Genomic DNA, 18,157 nt, shown 5'->3' with positions numbered 1-18,157 from the left:
CTGTTTGAATGAAAACAGAGATTCCTCACATCCTTTTTGTGTCACTTAGGAAACAACCAGCGTCATGTGATTCCTGGGAAAGATTTTTGTCTGAGCTGTCCTCTTCTATCAGGCTTGACCTCAGACTACCATCAATACAATACCAACAGCTTCGGGCTTAATCAGTGAAAACAATCCAATACTACTAATTAGGCTTGTCTGAACCAAGATTAAAAACAGCTGGCTGCAATGTTGTAGTAGAAAAGTGTAGCCCACTGGTTACATCTCAACATTACGGGACACCAAATTAGAGGGACTGAGCGAGTGTGAATCTGTGTTTTGCAGGCGGATGGCCAGTCAGGGAGCCATGCGAGGCCAGCGCGTGGTGGAGAGTGAATGCAGGTGCTGGAACCCAGCCGTCTGGCTCCTGGTTTCTCTGCTGGGAACCCTCGTCTTGGTAGCCGTCAGCATTCTGTTGAGATTTGGTGAGTGCTTGGAAATGGGAGTACGTTCAATGAATTGCTGCACATAAGGGAAGACCGTTCACTCATGATGCTACCTGAATGTAATAATGCAGAAAGCTTTACTTCATGTCATGTGATAGTAGACAACAAATTATGTTTGTTCTGCATCATCATTGCTGTGCATTGTTGTCCATTACAATGTGACAAAAAGAAAAGCTTAAGGAGTTTATGCTTTTCTTTCAGATTCTCGGTGACCAGTTTTGGATAGAGCAGCTTATTAAATTATGTCATTTCCCATAGGGGACATATTCCCACTAACCAAAGGCTGGACTGTGGCTGTAAGAAGTCTAAAATCTTAAGTATGCTGTACACTTCCATTAGATTATTTTTTTTCAGTGAGTGCCTTCAACATACTGTCTAATCCATGAATTCACTTTGAGATTTGGGACATCTCCCAAAACAGAAAATGTTGCCATGGAGATGAATTGAGCCAGTTTGTGACACATGAGATGATTTCTTCTGTGCCACTGTTTAAGCACATTCGAGGCACTAATAATGCTCGAGAACCTGGTGTACTTGCAAGTAAACGCCCTGTAGATGAGTGCTTTTGTGTCCACAGCCACTACCTGGCCAGTGTTTCCACAGCAATAGTTGGTTAAAAGCCCTGCAGTTGATTTTGAAGTGAGACAAGATCAATTTGACTCACTGAATCAACACGTGGGCACAGCAACTTATTTAAATGTGCTGACAGCACATAACTGCTTTTGTCTCTGGACAGAGCCAACAGATGACGAAACGTGTGCCTCACTAACCTTTTAATTTTGTGCTTTAATTTCAGGGGACATCAAAATAAGCAGACGGGCTTTACCCGGTAAGTAACATCCAAGTTAATCGCCACTTACTTTTCTATTTCCTTGCGATCCGCTCTTCCAGAAAACAAATGCAAACCCTGCATGAGACCTTAGGTTTCATGTATGTTCATGTTTCAGAGTCACAAACACATGGGACCAGCCCGTGAAGTGACCCACATTGGGTGCAATGGTTATCTCTTTAGTGTCTTTGTTCGGTGCAGAAATCTGAGATATTGTATTAGTCTTCGGGCATAGACTGTCCTCCATCCATTGTGGGATGTAGCCTCACATCACAGGGTTGCACATGGACCCCTTGTGTTTTGCATAGCAATATATATACTTAAGCATGAAAATGCTTCAATGTAGTCAGCTTAATATAAAGTAAGCTGTACTTGATGAGAGTATTTGCAAAAGTTACAGCAGGATGCTAACATATTTCTGTAGCATCTGGTACAGTCTGAACAGGCCTGCTGTTGTGATTTCAGTCTGTCTCTCATGTTACAGGAAAATAGATATAGTAGATATAGTGTACAGTAACTATAGAACAACAAAAACCACCTTTCATCAAATAATTTAACCATACACTCTCACTTTCTTTCACATGTCCAATCCTCCCTTTGTTTTCAGACAGTGGCGTGCAAAGCCCAGTGAAGACGGAGTATCAAGGTAAGTTTGAAATAGACAGTGACCTCCACATCCAGTCCACACATTCACATCCATCTGGCAACAGCCTAAAACATTCGGGGTGAAAAAATTATCTGCATCCTAGTCACGTCATGAAAACCTATCAGCGTCTGGCTGTATGTCAGTGAAAGAAAGTACAGAAGGTAGCACAGCGCCTGGGGCTCTTTAAACAAGGTCACTTTCCCAGCTCTCCATTTCTCTAATCCCTACTTAATTGCTATATAACCTCCTATCCTCCTCCTGCATCCATTTCACTCACTTCCAAGGAGTCATGTGGCTTATTGATAGCCTTAATTTAGGATTAGACTTTTTTTTCCCAGAGGAATTTTTTCTTTCCTATTACCTGTCATTACATTAGAGCCTGGCCAGTCTCTTTTCTTCATATCAGAAGCACATGTTTTCAAAATGTCTCCTCTGAGAGAGAAAGCCTGACAAATATTTTCTGCTCATCTCTCTGAAGTACAACTGATGAATGGGCGGAGCAGGTGTGAGGGCAGAGTGGAGGTGCAATACAACGGCTCGTGGGGCACCGTGTGTGATGACGATTGGGACATGGTGGATGCAAATGTCGTGTGTCGTCAGCTGGGATGCGGGGTGGCTGTGGCGGTGTCCAGCAGCTCTAAGTTTGGACAGGGCACTGGGCTCATCATGTTGGATAATGTGGACTGCAGAGGAAGTGAAATGGAGCTCAGCCAGTGCCGTAGTCTGGGGTGGGGCATCCACAACTGTTACCACTATGAAGATGTGGGTGTCACCTGCAGAGGTAAAATACAAAATTCTAAGTGGATAAAACCCCAAGTGGGAGGAGGAAAAAAAGGAATAAACATAATGAAATTGCTGCTTTTCTTTTCATTCGGCCGCTAGAACCAACCTTGCTGGGGTTCAGAGGTCTTGAGGAACCCAGCACACCACCCCAGTCCATATCTGGTTTACGTAAGTGCCCTCTGCTTTTATGAAAATGAGACTGGTCTTCTGCCAGTGTATAGATAGATAGATTATTGAAACAGATACCTAACCCAGCAAAACATGAAAATTAATATAATAAATATGTCATGACTGACACTTTGTTCATATAAAAATTAAAGCTGCACTAATTTGTATACATAGGTCTATACAAAGTCATTTGTATGTGAGTGTGTTAACTCACTGTATTATAATCATTTACCTACAGAAAAATGATCCTCAAAACTGAAGTTTCTCTCTGTCTTGTAGAGACTTTCAGTTCATATTTGCTGTTTTACTGCACTTTTTGCTATTTGTCCTTCTCTCATGATGGATGTGGACCCAAATGCAGAAAACAAAAGCCATAACCTCTATTCCAGCATAGCAGGAGTCCAATAAGTGTCAAACAACAAAGTCCAAAACCAGGGAATACTCACAAGCAGCCATGCAGGAAAAAAACAGTGAACAAAAACAGCATGACACGACAGAGAACTAAGGCCAGCTGAGGCTTTAAATGCCAGGGACTAATCCTGGAAAAAACAACAGCTGGGGAAAATAAAGAACAGGTGAAACACATGAATGATAACAGCACAGGGGATATAAAACTTAATACCAAATACAGGAGAGAACTAACTTGCAAAGTAAAGCAGGACACGAGTGACAAACGGGGCACAGAGACAAAAACTCAAGTTAAACTGAAAGCAAAGAATAATATGAATAACCAATAACCATAAACTGAAAGAAAGATTATAGTAACAAGCCTAGAAAACAAACTCTAAACAAAACATAAAATATAGCACAAAGAACTAGATTAAAGCAACAACTCTAAACATATATGACACAGAAAACCCAGGTCATGGGATGACTAAAGGTTCAAATGAAACAAAAAACTGCTCAAACTTAAAGCATACTTAAACCCAAAAGAAAACTATGGACCATGACACTCCGAGCCCAAAGGGAGAACGAACTAAAACCAACAAATTGAATTCATCTGGTGGCCATAAGCATGCCTGCTTATATTACTCTGTTTTGGTTGGATGTGCAGCTGGCAGATGTGTGTGAATTTGAAATTGAATGTTTGATTACATAGCAGTGAGGGGTTTTTTGTTTTTCTCCATACCATAATGCACCCAAGCCAATCTATTGTCGTAGGTCTAAGCATCTAAACCAACAGGTGTGAAGATTAACTCCACACCTGTATGTGGAGTTAATCTTCAGGGGACAAAACTGATGAAATTGCTTTAAGCAAAAGATGCTGCACTGCCTCGCTGTTAAATAAGCAGATTAGGTTTTTCATATACTTACATCAGTGCAATACAAATTTTAAAAGTAATATATAAACAAACAAAGTATGACACAGACCACAGGGAACACCTTTAATTTATGTTGTATACTGTAAAGAATTCACCATCAGATCAGTTTTTCTTTAGATGATTTTCACGCCCTAATCAAATTGTTGCTGACAGGTGGTATGCCAGATGTTGCCACGAAATGCAAGGGCAGGTTGCATTAAAGAATGAACAATGGTTTATTTTGTCATTGTGCTCAGTCAAAAATGCGGGAAGACTCACAAAATGAACAACTTCATTAATCAAGGAACACAAATAGAACTGAAGCAATATATTATTTCAGTTCACCTTCAAAGACTTGTGGGATAATGGAAACTTTTGAACACGCCCCAAAGGCCTCATGAATTCCAGGCCATACCTATTGTTTGCTGGGTTTGCCTTTGTAGCAGTCATCCTCTTGTGTTTTCTTATAATCCCCCAAAGAATTGTGAGAGACCAAAAGAAGAAGAAGAAGAATTTAGTTAACAAGTTGACGTATCTAGCTACTTTTCCATTAACCACTATGTAACCCTGTGGGAATTGAGTAAAGGCCTCCAAATTCAGGGCTTTCTTAAATGATGGACACATAAGAATGGCTATTGTCTCCTTGTTTCTGTCCACAAAGAGGCATATGATGACAACATCTGTGCTTAGTGCAATATTAGATGTCAATTTAGTGCTTCACTTTTGGTTTTTCCTCTGCACTCTGTAGTGTGCATTGTATTGCCTTCTTTCTGTGTATCAGTGTCAAATCACAGCAGCTGCTGTTCCCTTTGATACCCCCAAAATGACATACATAGAGAATCTAATAAAAACTTACAGAGTATAAAAATATGCTCTGTAAAGAAAAAGCTTTATCAAGATTAGTGCCTACAAATCCCTCCCTCTCCTGCTTACTTTAGGAGATGGCACCATCCGTCTGATTAATGGACAGAACTCGTGCCAGGGCCGAGTCGAGATCTTCTACCAGGGAAACTGGGGGACAGTGTGCGATGATGACTGGGTACTCAACAATGCCAAGGTAGTATGCCAACAGAGTGGCTGCGGCAGTGCTGTCTCTGCACACACCAACTCCTACTTTGGCTACGGTACCGGGCTAATTCTTCTGGACAACGTCAACTGCCAGGGCACGGAGCAGGACCTGACTAAATGCAAGAGCCTGGGTTGGGGTAAACACAACTGTGGCCATCATGAGGACGCTGGGGTCACCTGCACCGGTACTCTTAGAACTGTCACATTAGCATGAGTAGCACACCTGCAACTAAGATATTAAGTTCACAATTACACTTTAGCATGATAGCCTGCCAGAGTGAAAGTTATGCTATGTAAGTGAAACTTATGGCAAAAATTTAGCAAGTATCAGAAAATCAGTCAGATTCATCTTAGCTGGACAGCAAAAATGTCTGCACAGAATTTAGTTGCATTTCATAAAGCACTGGTATAAATTTTATTTTTCACCCACTTTAGGGTCCACTACTATACCACCAGTAGCAACAGGGGCCCAGAGAGGGCCGTGGGGAACATTGAACACTGAAGGTAAAACGTACCATTCACTACACACTATGTTCAACTTTGTGCAAACAAGCTCAGTCTGATTATTGCTTCTGTTCACCAGCCTGTTCCATTTGTTGTCCTGGGTTAATAATTAATAATAGGAACAAAATGTGCATTTTGATATATGACCAACAGGGTGAGCCATTCTTCTCCTGTTGATCATATACATGCTGCACCACAGTGCCACAAAACAAAGTGGTGCATGTGTTCCATAACCTAACCCTGCCATCATAAACGGGTTGTCTGGTGTATTCATGTATCAAGTAATTGTATTTTTTGTCTTCCCCTACAACTACACAAAAAGTTCCAGTCACCAAGTCACCAAGCACAACAACAACAGTTACAACAACAACAACAACCACCCAAACAAGAGGTAGCATTCTGTTTGATGTATAAAAATTAAGTGTGTGTGTGTGTGTGTGTGTGTGTGTGTGTGTGTGTGTGTGTGTGTGTGTGTGTGTGTGTGTGTGTGTGTGCGTGCGTGCGTGCGTGCGTTTTAGTATTGAACACTGTGCACCATCAGCAATGTAATCTACAAAGAAAAGAATTTCTAGTCTAAAATTGCAATAACGCATCCGTGTGTTTCGCCTCTTGCAGTTACGTCAGCCATTCGTGTGGTAAATGGCAACAGTAGCTGCCAGGGTCGTGTAGAGGTCCTCTACAAAAATGTTTGGGGGACAGTGTGTGATGATGACTGGGACATGCCCAATGCCAAAGTAGTGTGTAGGCAGCTTGGATGTGGCGCACCTATTGCAGCCAAGTCCAATGCCTACTTTGGCCACGGTTCAGGCCCAATCTTGCTGGACAATGTGGAATGTAGTGGATTTGAACTAGAGCTATCCCAGTGCTTCCACCTGGGGTGGGGTCAGCACAACTGTGGCCATCATGAGGATGCTGGAGTTATCTGCGCACGTAAGACCTTATTTATTTTCTCGCAGCACTAAACTAGGCTTCATTAAACATACACTTATAGCACGTGCATATACTGAACTTGGTAAATGTCTGTAATGTCTGTACTATTGTCATATGAACAATGTTGGGAAGGTTACTTTTAAAATGTATTCCACTACAGATTACAGAATACATGCCCCAAAATGTATTTCGTAACGTATTCCATTATGTTACTCAATGAGAGTAACGTATTCTGAATACTTTGGATTACCTATTATATTATCATGCTTTTTACAACTACATGAATGTACTATTGCTGTGTGAATTATTACTTTTACTGAATGTTACTCACCATACCAATACCGATTAGATTTTTTTAAAATCTTAATATAAAATGAGTAACAGTAGGGTGGACATTAGGTAAGGCTGCACTTTTTGCAGCGATCTCGTATAGAAAACTGTTTCACACGTATATAAAACAGGTCCACGGCTCTGAACCGTAGTAAAGGGACCTCTGGGTTCCGTGTCAGGCTTGTAGATGAAAACTAGCTTTACTTTGTTGTCTGGGTCAACCTTGCTAGCGAGAGACAGAGAGAGGCATTGAAAGGCTGCTTCAATAGAATATTTTATTTTGGAGAAAAACACGAAAAAGGTGTACAGTCGAGTCTTAATAGCTTACTTACAACTGGGCTCGTCAGGCACTCTTTTTGGCTGCAGTGGTTATTATTATATTTGCATGCTTCCATCACCCGCTTCTGGTCGGTGACAGCTCATGCTTTTTGACTCTCCTTTTTCTCCCTCCCTCGCTCACAGACACATAACGGGTATGGCAGTCGATTCTCCCTGCAGCACGGACTACACTGCCCATGAGGCTACATTCTTTAGGGCGATGCCTGTAACACTCTGCCTATTGCCTTCATATTAAATCATTTTTGTGAATAATTTTTAAAAATATTTCTTCACGTCATTATGCGGGCCGCAAGTAGGTGTGACATGGGCCGCGAGATTGAGACACAGACATTAGAGCATCTTAATGCGTGTTTTGTCAAAAATAGAGAGGCTATAGTTAGGCATAGCCAAACATATGAAACAGGAAAATACCGCCGTGTAATCCCTTTATTTCAGCAAAGTAACTGTATTCTGAATACCACCTTTTTAAATGGTAACTGTAAAGGAATACAGTTACTCATATCTTGTATTTTAAATACGTAACGGCGGTACATGTATTCCGTTACTCCCCAACACTGCATATGAACATATGAATGACTTCTGGCTTTGCGGGAACTTCATGAGTTCCCCTAAAAGCCCATACCACCTATGTATCTAGTCATCTACACCCGCCCTGCTGGGCTGGCCAGTTGCAATGCATGACTATAGTACTTTGAGGACGAAACAGCCCAGAGAGCATGAAAAACAGTGGATGAGTCAAGGCACATCAGCGTCACTGAATGCCTCCATGCCAAATATGACTTCTTTCAGGCTAAATCAAAAGCACAAATATCCTCTTTTATATGTACTGTAAATCCTTGGTTCCAAATTAATCAGGAAATGTTTTAATGCAGTTTCTTTTTAACAGTAGCAGTTGCTTTGAGTAGTTTTGCCTTTAGTAAGTAATTAGAACAGATAAAGGGGTGTAATTTGTGCAAACATCTTTACAAAAACATAGTCTGTTATAAACAGACTGTTATAAACAGACTTTGCAGAGGCAATATCTTGATGAAATTGCCTCTGCAAAGTCTGTGTCTGGGTTATTGGCTTCTAGGAACAGAAGAAGCAAACAGGTTTCTTATAAGTCATTAAAATCCCTGTTAGATAAGTGTGATATTACTTTTGTGACCTAATATTCAATGACTATTCCTTGAATACATGAACATAATTCTCTCTTCTCTGTTTCCCCTTAGCTTTTGACCCCCAGTTTTTTGATCTTGCAAGTGTGCGTGAATTCAGAGTAACAGAAACAATACCAACAACCACCACCGCAACCACCACACAACCACCTGAAGGTAAGTCACATATACCCTCAGTTATTTCACAATAATGTCACCTTCCTCTGGACTGATTCTCAGAAGCAATCAATGCTCAAAGTTTAAAAGAATTGTTTTTTATGTAGGTTTGGTAAGACTGGTGGGTGGCCAGCACCGGTGTGAGGGTCGAGTGGAAATGTACTTGAATTCAGGATGGGGCACAGTGTGCGATGATGCCTGGGACCTCCCAGATGCCCAGGTGGTGTGCCGTCAAGTGGGCTGCGGTGAAGCCATAGCAGCTCGGGGAGAAGCTTACTTTGGGCCCGGCACGGGAACAATCCTGCTAGACAACCTCAAGTGCAGAGGTACTGAGAGATCCCTGCAGAGCTGCTCCCATATATCCTGGAATGTACACAACTGCGACCACTCTGAAGATGCTGGTGTCACCTGCTCGCCATCATGATTTCAGCAGAACCGCACTCCCACCAACATGTGTTAGGATGTGGGTGTACCGTCCTCGGACTTGTGTACATTATGTAAATAACAGCTGACACATTGCTGAAGTAATATTCCACCATCACCAACATAAGTAACAGTTAATATGCCATTCCATGATTATATTCTATAACTATATAAGCCTATTAAGCACTTTATAAATATATTATGTAAAACAAAATGTACACAATTGTTTGATAAATGAAGAAAAGTAAAGCTTTTAACTGTCTGTCTTTCTGTTTTTGTTAAAATATATACTGTACATGTTATTTTTCACTTAAGGAATATACTTGAGGAAGTCTGTGGATTAAAGCTATTTTTACAGAACAGCCTCTGCTCCACAATCCACAAATATGTATGATATAACATAAATGACACTGTATACTATAATCTATAACACTGAAATACACATAAATAAATGTGGTATAGCTTGTATATACATGAAATAACTGTGCTTTTATTCCATAATTATTTATATATATATATATATATATATATATATATATATATATTAGGGGTGCAATGATATTCATATTGATATTGAACCGTTCCAGTCGGGCTACCAAAATTTATCTCTGCCCTGCCCGTCGGCCTATTGTAGGAAGGAAAAATATATGTCAATGCTTTTGCATTGTTTCGGAAATGTAGCTGGGTAATTATGTCATTGGCATCGGTGAGCCACTGTCAATATGTGACATATTGAAATCGCGTTTGAATTTGCGCTGGGTTTTTTGCTTTCACTTTGCAATCGCGCGAACTGTGTATAGAGAGCGACAGCACTGATTGGTGAGTGATGATAATTTGCGCACCAATTCCTCTGACATAGTCTTATCAATCGTTAGCTTACTATGCAAACATGACAAGTGAACTCTCCCACAGCAAGCTTAAACATGTGAGAGGTTGATCGCGCAGAGAATCGCTGAGCGTTATGTGAGTGCGCGTGTAAAAGCAGCAGGATATATATTTTAGTTCTGCTGAGCCAAATAAGACAGGTCAGGGTGAAGAAGTGACAGCCAAAGAAAAGCTTACCACAAAACGGAAAAGTTATGACAAATCAGACTATAAGGCAAAAAGAAAGTGCAGCTTTATGGTTTCATGGACAAAAGAATTTCTGTGGCTGCAATATGACAAGCTAAATAACCAGGGCTGCACATAAGTGGTCTGCAGGTGCGCATTCGCTGTCAAAATAAAAAAGATAAACAAGATAAGAAATTTCAACGCGTGTTTGCGTACATAAGATTTTCAGGAGGAGGACAGACATTTGTTTAGAACTCTTAAAGATGTCGAAGAAGCTCCTTTAAGCAATTACTGTGATGTTCCTCCACCTCCAAAGAAATGTCAGAAGGAGTCCGAACCACAAAAGAAGCGTGTATTCTCGGAAAAGTAGTTGCAGGAAGTGAGCTGGCTTCAAACAAATGATGAACGCACAGAGATGTGGTGCGGAATGTGCCGTGAAAATTTAATAAATGACAAATTAAAAAGGCATGAACATTTTTTTTGTATCAAAAAAATATCGAACCGTGACACCAAAGTATCGAACCGAACCGAACTGTGAATTTTGTGTATCGTTGCACCCCTAATACATATATATATATATTTTAGGGGTGCAACGGATCAAAACGGTTCAGATCGGATCACGGTTTTAAGTCACGGATAGGATCAATTTTTGGATATAGGGCAGTACAGTCTTTGTATCTACCACTCAATTCAATTCATTTGAATTTTATTTATAAAGCGCCAAATCACAACAACAGTCGCCTCAAGGCACTTTATATTGTAAGGTAGACCCTACAATAATACATTATACTCATTATATTGCACTCTGCTGTGATATAATGAGCTGTCATGGTCACGTAGCTTTCCGTTGCCCTGGAGATCCACCCATTTGTAGTAGTTATGGCAACAGAAGATGCCTGGGACAGTTCAGCCACAACTTAAATCTTTTCCTGCTCATACCTGCTTGGAACAATCTTGCCACTAAAGTAGGCGCGAACGGGATATCATAGCGTGGCTCAAGCACGTTCATCATAGTTTAAACCCCTTGTTTTGCACAACAGAATACGGACTCCCGTCTGCAGCTAAACACCCCAATAGCTTTTGTAATAGCTTTAGCACGGTCGGATTCGGCAGCAAAGGGCTGCTTAAATACGGCAAACTCCTCTGCTCCTCCACTTGGACCACTAGCACTGGCCATAACTATCGCTTGACAGACCCACCACGTGCACGATACACATACTTTTTTTCCTTCTTTTTCGAATCTTCGGATCACGTGCGTGCCGAACCGTGGAGTGGGATCGGTTCGGATTAGGGATTATGGATCAACTGTGATCCGTTGCACCACATATATATACATATATATACATATATACACACATATATACGTATATATAGCAGATGACTCGTAATCTGGAGAGGAAATGGCGTGTCACAAATTTAGAGGATCATCATTTAGCCTGGAGAAATAGTTTGCTGTTTTATAAGAAAGCCCTCTGCAAAGCCAGAACATCTTACTATTCATCACTGATTGAAGAAAATAAGAACAACCCCAGGTTTCTCTTCAGCTCTGTAGCCAGGCTGACAAAAAGTCAGAGCTCTTTTGAGGCAACCATCCCTTTAACGTTAACTAGTAATGACTTCATGAACTTCTTCACAAATAAAATTTTTATCATTAGAGAAAAAATTACCAGTAATCATCCCACAGATGTAATATTATCTACAGCTACTCTTAGTACCATTGATGTTAAGTTAGACTCTTTTTCTCCAATTGATCTTTCTGAGTTAACTTCAATAATTACTTCCTCTAAACCATCAACGTGTCTTTTCCTGCCATTAATTAATTAATGCTTTGATCTTAAATATGATCAACCTATCTCTAATAATCGGCTATGTACCACAGGCCTTCAAGCTGGCTGTAGTTAAACCTTTACTCAAAAAGCCATCTCTAGACCCAGCAGTCTTAGCTAATTATAGGCCAATCTCCAACCTTCCTTTCATATCAAAAATCCTTGAAAGAGTAGTTGTCAAACAGCTAACAGATAATCTGCAGAGGAATGGCTTATTGGAAGAGTTTCAGTCAGGTTTCAGAGCTCAGCACAGCACAGAAACAGCTTTAGTGAAGGTTACAAATGATCTTCTTATGGCCTCTGACAGTGGACTCATCTCTGTGCTTGTCCTGCTAGACCTCAGTGCAGCGTTCGATACTGTTGATCATAATATCCCATTAGAGCGATTAGAACATGCTGTAGGTATTACAAGTACTGCGCTGCAGTGGTTTGTATCATATCTATCTAATAGACTCCAATTCGTGCATGTAAATGGAGAGTCCTCTTCACACACTGAGGTTAATTATGGAGTTCCACAGGGTTCAGTGCTAGAACCAATTCTGTTTACATTATACATGCTTCCCTTAGGCAGTATCATTAGAAGACATAGCATACATTTTCACTGCTATGCAGATGACACCCAGCTCTATCTGTCCATGAAGCCAGATAACACACACCAATTAGTTAAACTGCAGGAATGTCTTAAAGACATAAAGACCTGGATGGCCGCTAACTTTCTGCTTCTTAATTCAGATAAAACTGAGGTTATTGTACTCGGCCCTGAAAAGCTTAGAAATATGGTATCTAATCAGATTCTTACTCTGGATGGCATTACCTTGGCCTCCAGTAACGCGGTGAGGAACCTTGGAGTCATTTTTGACCAGGACATGTCCTTCAACGCACATATTAAACAAATATGTAAGACTGCTTTCTTCCATTTGCGCAACATCTCTAAAATTAGAAATATCCTGTCTCAGAGTGACGCTGAAAAACTAGTTCATGCATTTATTACTTCCAGGCTGGACGACTGTAATTCATTATTATCAGGATGTCCAAAAAACTCACTGAAAAGCCTTCAGCTAATCCAAAATGCTGCAGCAAGAGTGCTGACAGGGACTAGAAAGAGAGAGCATATTTCTCCTGTTTTGGCTTCCCTTCATTGGCTTCCTGTTAAATCCAGAATTGAATTCAAAATCCTGCTCCTCACATACAAGGTCTTAAATAATCAGGCCCCATCTTATCTTAATGACCTTGTAGTACCATATCACCCTATTAGAGCGCTCCGCTCTCGCTCTGCAGGCCTACTTGTTGTTCCTAGAGTATTTAAAAGTAGAATGGGAGGGAGAGCCTTCAGTTTTCAGGCCCCTCTTCTGTGGAACCAGCTTCCAGTTTGGATTCGGGAGACAGACACTATCTCTACTTTTAAGATTAGGCTTAAAACTTTCCTTTTTTCTAAAGCATATAGTTAGGGCTGGACCAGGTGACCCTGAATCCTCCCTTTGTTATGCTGCAATAGATGTAGGCTGCCGGGGGATTCCCATGATGCATTGAGTTTTTCCTTTCCAGTCACCTTTCTCACTCACTATGTATTAATAGACCTCTCTGCATTGAATCATATCTGTTATTAACCTCTGTCTCTCTTCCACAGCATGTCTTTTATCCTGTCTTCCTTCTCTCACCCCAACCGGTCGCAGCAGATGGCCGCCCCTCCCTGAGCCTGGTTCTGCCGGAGGTTTCTTCCTGTTAAAATGGAGTTTTTCCTTCCCACTGTCGCCAAAGTGCTTGCTCATAGGGGGTCATATGATTGTTGGGTTTTTCTCTGTATCTATGAAGCGCCTTGAGGCGACTTTTGTTGTGATTTGGCGCTATATAAATAAAATTGAATTGAATTGAATTATTAGGGCGATTAGAACATGCTGTAGGTATTACAGGTACTGCACTGCAGTGGTTTGTATCATATCTATCTAATAGACTCCAATTTGTGCATGTAAATGGAGAGTCCTCTTCACACACTGAGGTTAATTATGGAGTTCCACAGGGTTCAGTGCTAGGACCAATTCTGTTTACATTATACATGCTTCCCTAGGCAGCATCATTAGTAGACATAGCATACATTTTCACTGCTATGCTGATGACACCCAGCTCTATCTGTCCATGAAGCCAGATAACACACACCAATTAGTTAAACTGCAGGAATGTCTTAAAGACATAAAGACCTGGATGGCCGCTAACTTTCTGCTTCTTAATTCAGATAAAACTGAGGTTATTGTACTTGGCCCTGAAAAGTTTAGAAATATGGTATCTAACCAGATTCTTACTCTGGATGGCATTACCTTGGCCTCCAGTAACGCTGTGAGGAACCTTGGAGCCATTTTTGACCAGGACATGTCCTTCAACGCACATATTAAACAAATATGTAAGACTGCTTTCTTCCATTTGCGCAACATCTCTAAAGTTAGAAATATCCTGTCTCAGAGTGACGCTGAAAAACTAGTTCATGCATTTATTACTTCCAGGCTGGACTACTGTAATTCATTATTATCAGGATGTCCAAAAAAACTCACTGAAAAGCCTTCAGCTAATCCAAAATGCTGCAGCAAGAGTGCTGACAGGGACTAGAAAGAGAGAGCATATTTCTCCTGTATTGGCTTCCCTTCATTGGCTTCCTGTTAAATCCAGAATTGAATTCAAAATCCTGCTCCTCACATACAAGGTCTTAAATAATCAGGCCCCATCTTATCTTAATGACCTTGTAGTACCATATCACCCTATTAGAGCACTTCGCTCTCGCACTGCAGGCCTACTTGTTGTTCCTAGAGTATTTAAAAGTAGAATGGGAGGGAGAGCCTTCAGTTTTCAGGCCCCTCTTCTGCGGAACCAGCTTCCAGTTTGGATTCAGCAGACAGACACTATCTCTACTTTTAAGATTAGGCTTAAAACTTTCCTTTTTGCTAAAGCATAATAGTTAGGGCTGGACCAGGTGACCCTGAATCCTCCCTTAGTTATGATGCAATAGACGTAGGCTGCCAGGGGATTCCCATGATGCATTGAGTTTTTCCTTTCCAGTCACCTTTCTCACTCACTATGTATTAATAGACTTCTCTGCATTGAATCATATCTGTTATTAACCTCTGTCTCTCTTCCACAGCATGTCTTTATCCTGTCTTCCTTCTCTCACCCCAACCAGTCGCAGCAGATGGCCGCCCCTCCCTGAGCCTGGTTCTGCCAGAGGTTTCTTCCTGTTAAAAGGGAGTTTTTCCTTCCCACTGTCGCCAAAGTGCTTGCTCATAGGGGGTCATATGATTGTTGGGTTTTTCTCTGTATCTATGAAGCACCTTGAGGCGACTTTTGTTGTGATTTGGCGCTATATAAATAAAATTGAATTGAATTGAATATATACATATATATACGTTTAAACACTCAACAAAAATATAAACGCAACACTTTTGTTACTGCTCCCATTCCCCATGGGATGGACGTAGAGACCTAAAATTCATTCCAGATACACAATATAACCATCCCTCCCAAACAGTGGTCACAAATCAGTCCAAATGTGTGGTAGTGGGCACATCTGCTATATTGAGATAATCCATCCCACCTCACAGGTGTGCCACATCAGGATGCTGATCTGACATCATGAGTAGTGCACAGGTGTACCTCAGACTGCCCACAACAAAAGGCCACCCTGGAATGTGCAGTTTTTTGCGCTATTGGGGGTCTGGGGACCCAGAACCGGTCAGTATCTGGTGTGACCACCATTTGCCTCATGCAGTGCAACACATCGTCGCATGGAGTCTATCAGATTGTCAATTGTGGCCTGTGGAATGTTGGTCCACTCCACTTCAACGATTGTGCGAGGTTGTTGGATATTCGTGGGAACTGGTACACGCTGTCGTATACGCCGGTCAAGCATATCCCGAACATGCTCAATGGGTGACATGTCCGGTGAGTATGCTGGCCATGCAAGAACTGGGACATTCCCAGCTGCCATCTGCCCTGAACAATGTGAACCATGATTCATCTGTGAAGCGCACACCTCTCCAACGTGCCAGACGCCATCGAATGTGAGCATTTTCCCACACAAGTCTGTTACGGCGACGAGCTGGAGTCAGGTCAAGACCCCGATGAGGACGACGGGCATGCAGTTGAGCGTCCCTGAGACGGTTTCTGACAGTTTGTGCAGAAATTGTTTGGTTGTGCAAACCAATTGTTCCAGCAGCTGTCTGGGTGGCTGGTCTCAGACGATCTTGGAGGTGAACCTGCTGGATGTGGAGGTCCTGGGCTGGTGTGGTTACACGAGGTCTGCGGTTGTGAGGCCGGTTGGATGTGCTGCCATATTCTCTGAAACGCCTGTGGAGACGGCTTATGGTTGAGAAATGAACATTCAATGCACGGGCGACAGATCTGGTTGACATTCCTGCTGTCAGCATGCCAATGCACGCTCCCTCATTGCTTGTGGCATCTGTGGCATTTTGCTGTGAGACAAAACTGCACATTCCAGGGTGGCCTTTTGTTGTGGGCAGTCTGAGGTACACCTGTGCACTACTCATGATGTCAGATCAGCATCCTGATGTGGCACACCTGTGAGGTGGGATGGATTATCTCAATATAGCAGATGTGCCCACTACCACACATTTGGACTGATTTGTGACCACTGTTTGGGAGGGATGGTTATATTGTGTATCTGGAATGAATTTTAGGTCTCTACGTCCATCCCATGGGGAATGGGAGCAGTAACAAAGGTGTTGCGTTTATATTTTTGTTGAGTGTATGTATATATATATATATATATATATATATGGGGTCACACTCTGACCACACACACACACACAACGCACAGGCAAGGTATTCTTTGTTTGTATGTAGACGTCATATGTTAATGAACCCATGTATCAACAAGAAAAGATTTTTAGAATATCAACAAATTAAATCCATAGTAAAAAAGAAATTTAAACTGGGTCAAGTTTAACTACAAACACCACCAAGTGTGGTTCAATTTCTTACTCTTAAAACCCCCAAATTACTTTCCAAAATATACAGAATGCTTTCTAAAACTGATGAATCAATATCACTTCCTATTGCAAAATGGGAAGCGGATTTATCAGTTAACTTAGACCTAAACTTCTGGTCTCAGATTTGCTTAAAAACCTTTCATCTAATTAGAAATCCCAGTCTTCAATTAATTCATACAAAATATTACATAGAGTGCACTATACAGGTCATCGGATGTTCAAGATGGGCTTTACATCTACCAACAACTGCTCACACTGCCAAACCAAACACTTATATCCACGCTCTTTGGTTCTGTCCACCAGTTCAGAAGTTTTGGCGCGAGATATGTGAAGACTTATCAAAGTGTCTGAAATGTAACATTCCAACTTCCCCCTTAGTGTGTTTGTTGGGCAGCTTAGATAATGTCACTTCAGAAAAGAATATAGCCCATATGGTTTTCACTGCCCTATGCATAGCCAAGAAAACTGTCCTCATGAACTGGAAAAATAAAAATAATCTTAATTCTAACCAATATAGAAATTATCTATTAGATTACATTAGTCTTGATACAGCCTCTGCCACCACATCAGATCAATTGCTCTGGGCTCCTGTGATCAGCTCCATCACCTAGTGGGGGTGGGGGGTCATAGTTTGGTCCCGCCTTCACTGTTGTGATTGGTGTGGGGGTAGGGACATGCTTAGGGCGTCGGGGGGTTCCCCGGAGGCATCTTCCTTGGGGGGCTCAACCCGGGGTAGCGGTCATGGCCAATTAGGGGCTCTGTTGGCTCTTAGGTGACGGTTTCCTCGTGGCTGTGTGCAGCGGGGCTAGGGGAGGGTCTGTGCTGACGGACGTGGGTTACTGACCTGGTAGCCTGGCTGCCCCTGGGTGGGTCCGGGATGGGTGTGAGGTTCTGGGGGTGCTCCGTCTCTGGGCTGGGGAAATGGCATATCCATGGTAAATAAGGTAGTCACATAAACTGATCATAACTGTATCTTAATATTAGAAACCATATTAGATTAATTTAGTTGTGAAAAAACATGTACATAAAATAAAAAAGTTCTAATTTACTGGTGTTGGCCAGAGGGGCTGATGGCGCGTTATGGCAGCCTCGCTTCTGTCAATCTGCCCCTGGGCAGCTGTGGCTACAACTACAACTGTAGCTTGCCTCCACCAGTGTGTGAGAGTGAATG

General features: G+C 41.7%; 1 protein-coding gene across 1 annotated transcript; it reads left to right on the top strand.

The window, feature by feature from the left end:
* The first annotated feature begins 201 nt into the window (after positions 1-201).
* Positions 202-9,381, top strand: LOC113030610 (scavenger receptor cysteine-rich domain-containing group B protein). The gene is made up of 11 exons (XM_026182207.1): positions 202-464; positions 1,282-1,314; positions 1,922-1,960; positions 2,439-2,741; positions 2,843-2,911; positions 5,151-5,465; positions 5,716-5,784; positions 6,107-6,175; positions 6,400-6,714; positions 8,595-8,696; positions 8,804-9,381. The coding sequence occupies exons 1-11, from the start codon at positions 329-331 to the stop codon at positions 9,118-9,120; spliced, it is 1,767 nt and encodes a 588-aa protein (XP_026037992.1). The 5' UTR covers positions 202-328; the 3' UTR covers positions 9,121-9,381.
* Positions 9,382-18,157: the final 8,776 nt, after the last annotated feature.

This window comes from Astatotilapia calliptera, chromosome 10 (genome assembly GCF_900246225.1).
Source record: "Astatotilapia calliptera chromosome 10, fAstCal1.2, whole genome shotgun sequence".
In the NCBI taxonomy this organism is placed as follows: Eukaryota; Metazoa; Chordata; class Actinopteri; order Cichliformes; family Cichlidae; genus Astatotilapia; species Astatotilapia calliptera.
Note: the sequence above shows the minus strand (reverse complement) of the source record. Positions and strands in the feature narration are given on the sequence as shown.

Bases quoted from the DNA above. Each gene is read 5' to 3' on its own strand.
- LOC113030610 (XM_026182207.1), top strand. From the start codon at position 329: ATGGCCAGTCAGGGAGCCATGCGAGGCCAGCGCGTGGTGGAGAGTGAA. The intron at 1,315-1,921 runs GTAAGTAACATC...CTTTGTTTTCAG, and splicing joins AAGCAGACGGGCTTTACCCG to ACAGTGGCGTGCAAAGCCCA. The intron at 1,961-2,438 runs GTAAGTTTGAAA...ATCTCTCTGAAG, and splicing joins AGTGAAGACGGAGTATCAAG to TACAACTGATGAATGGGCGG.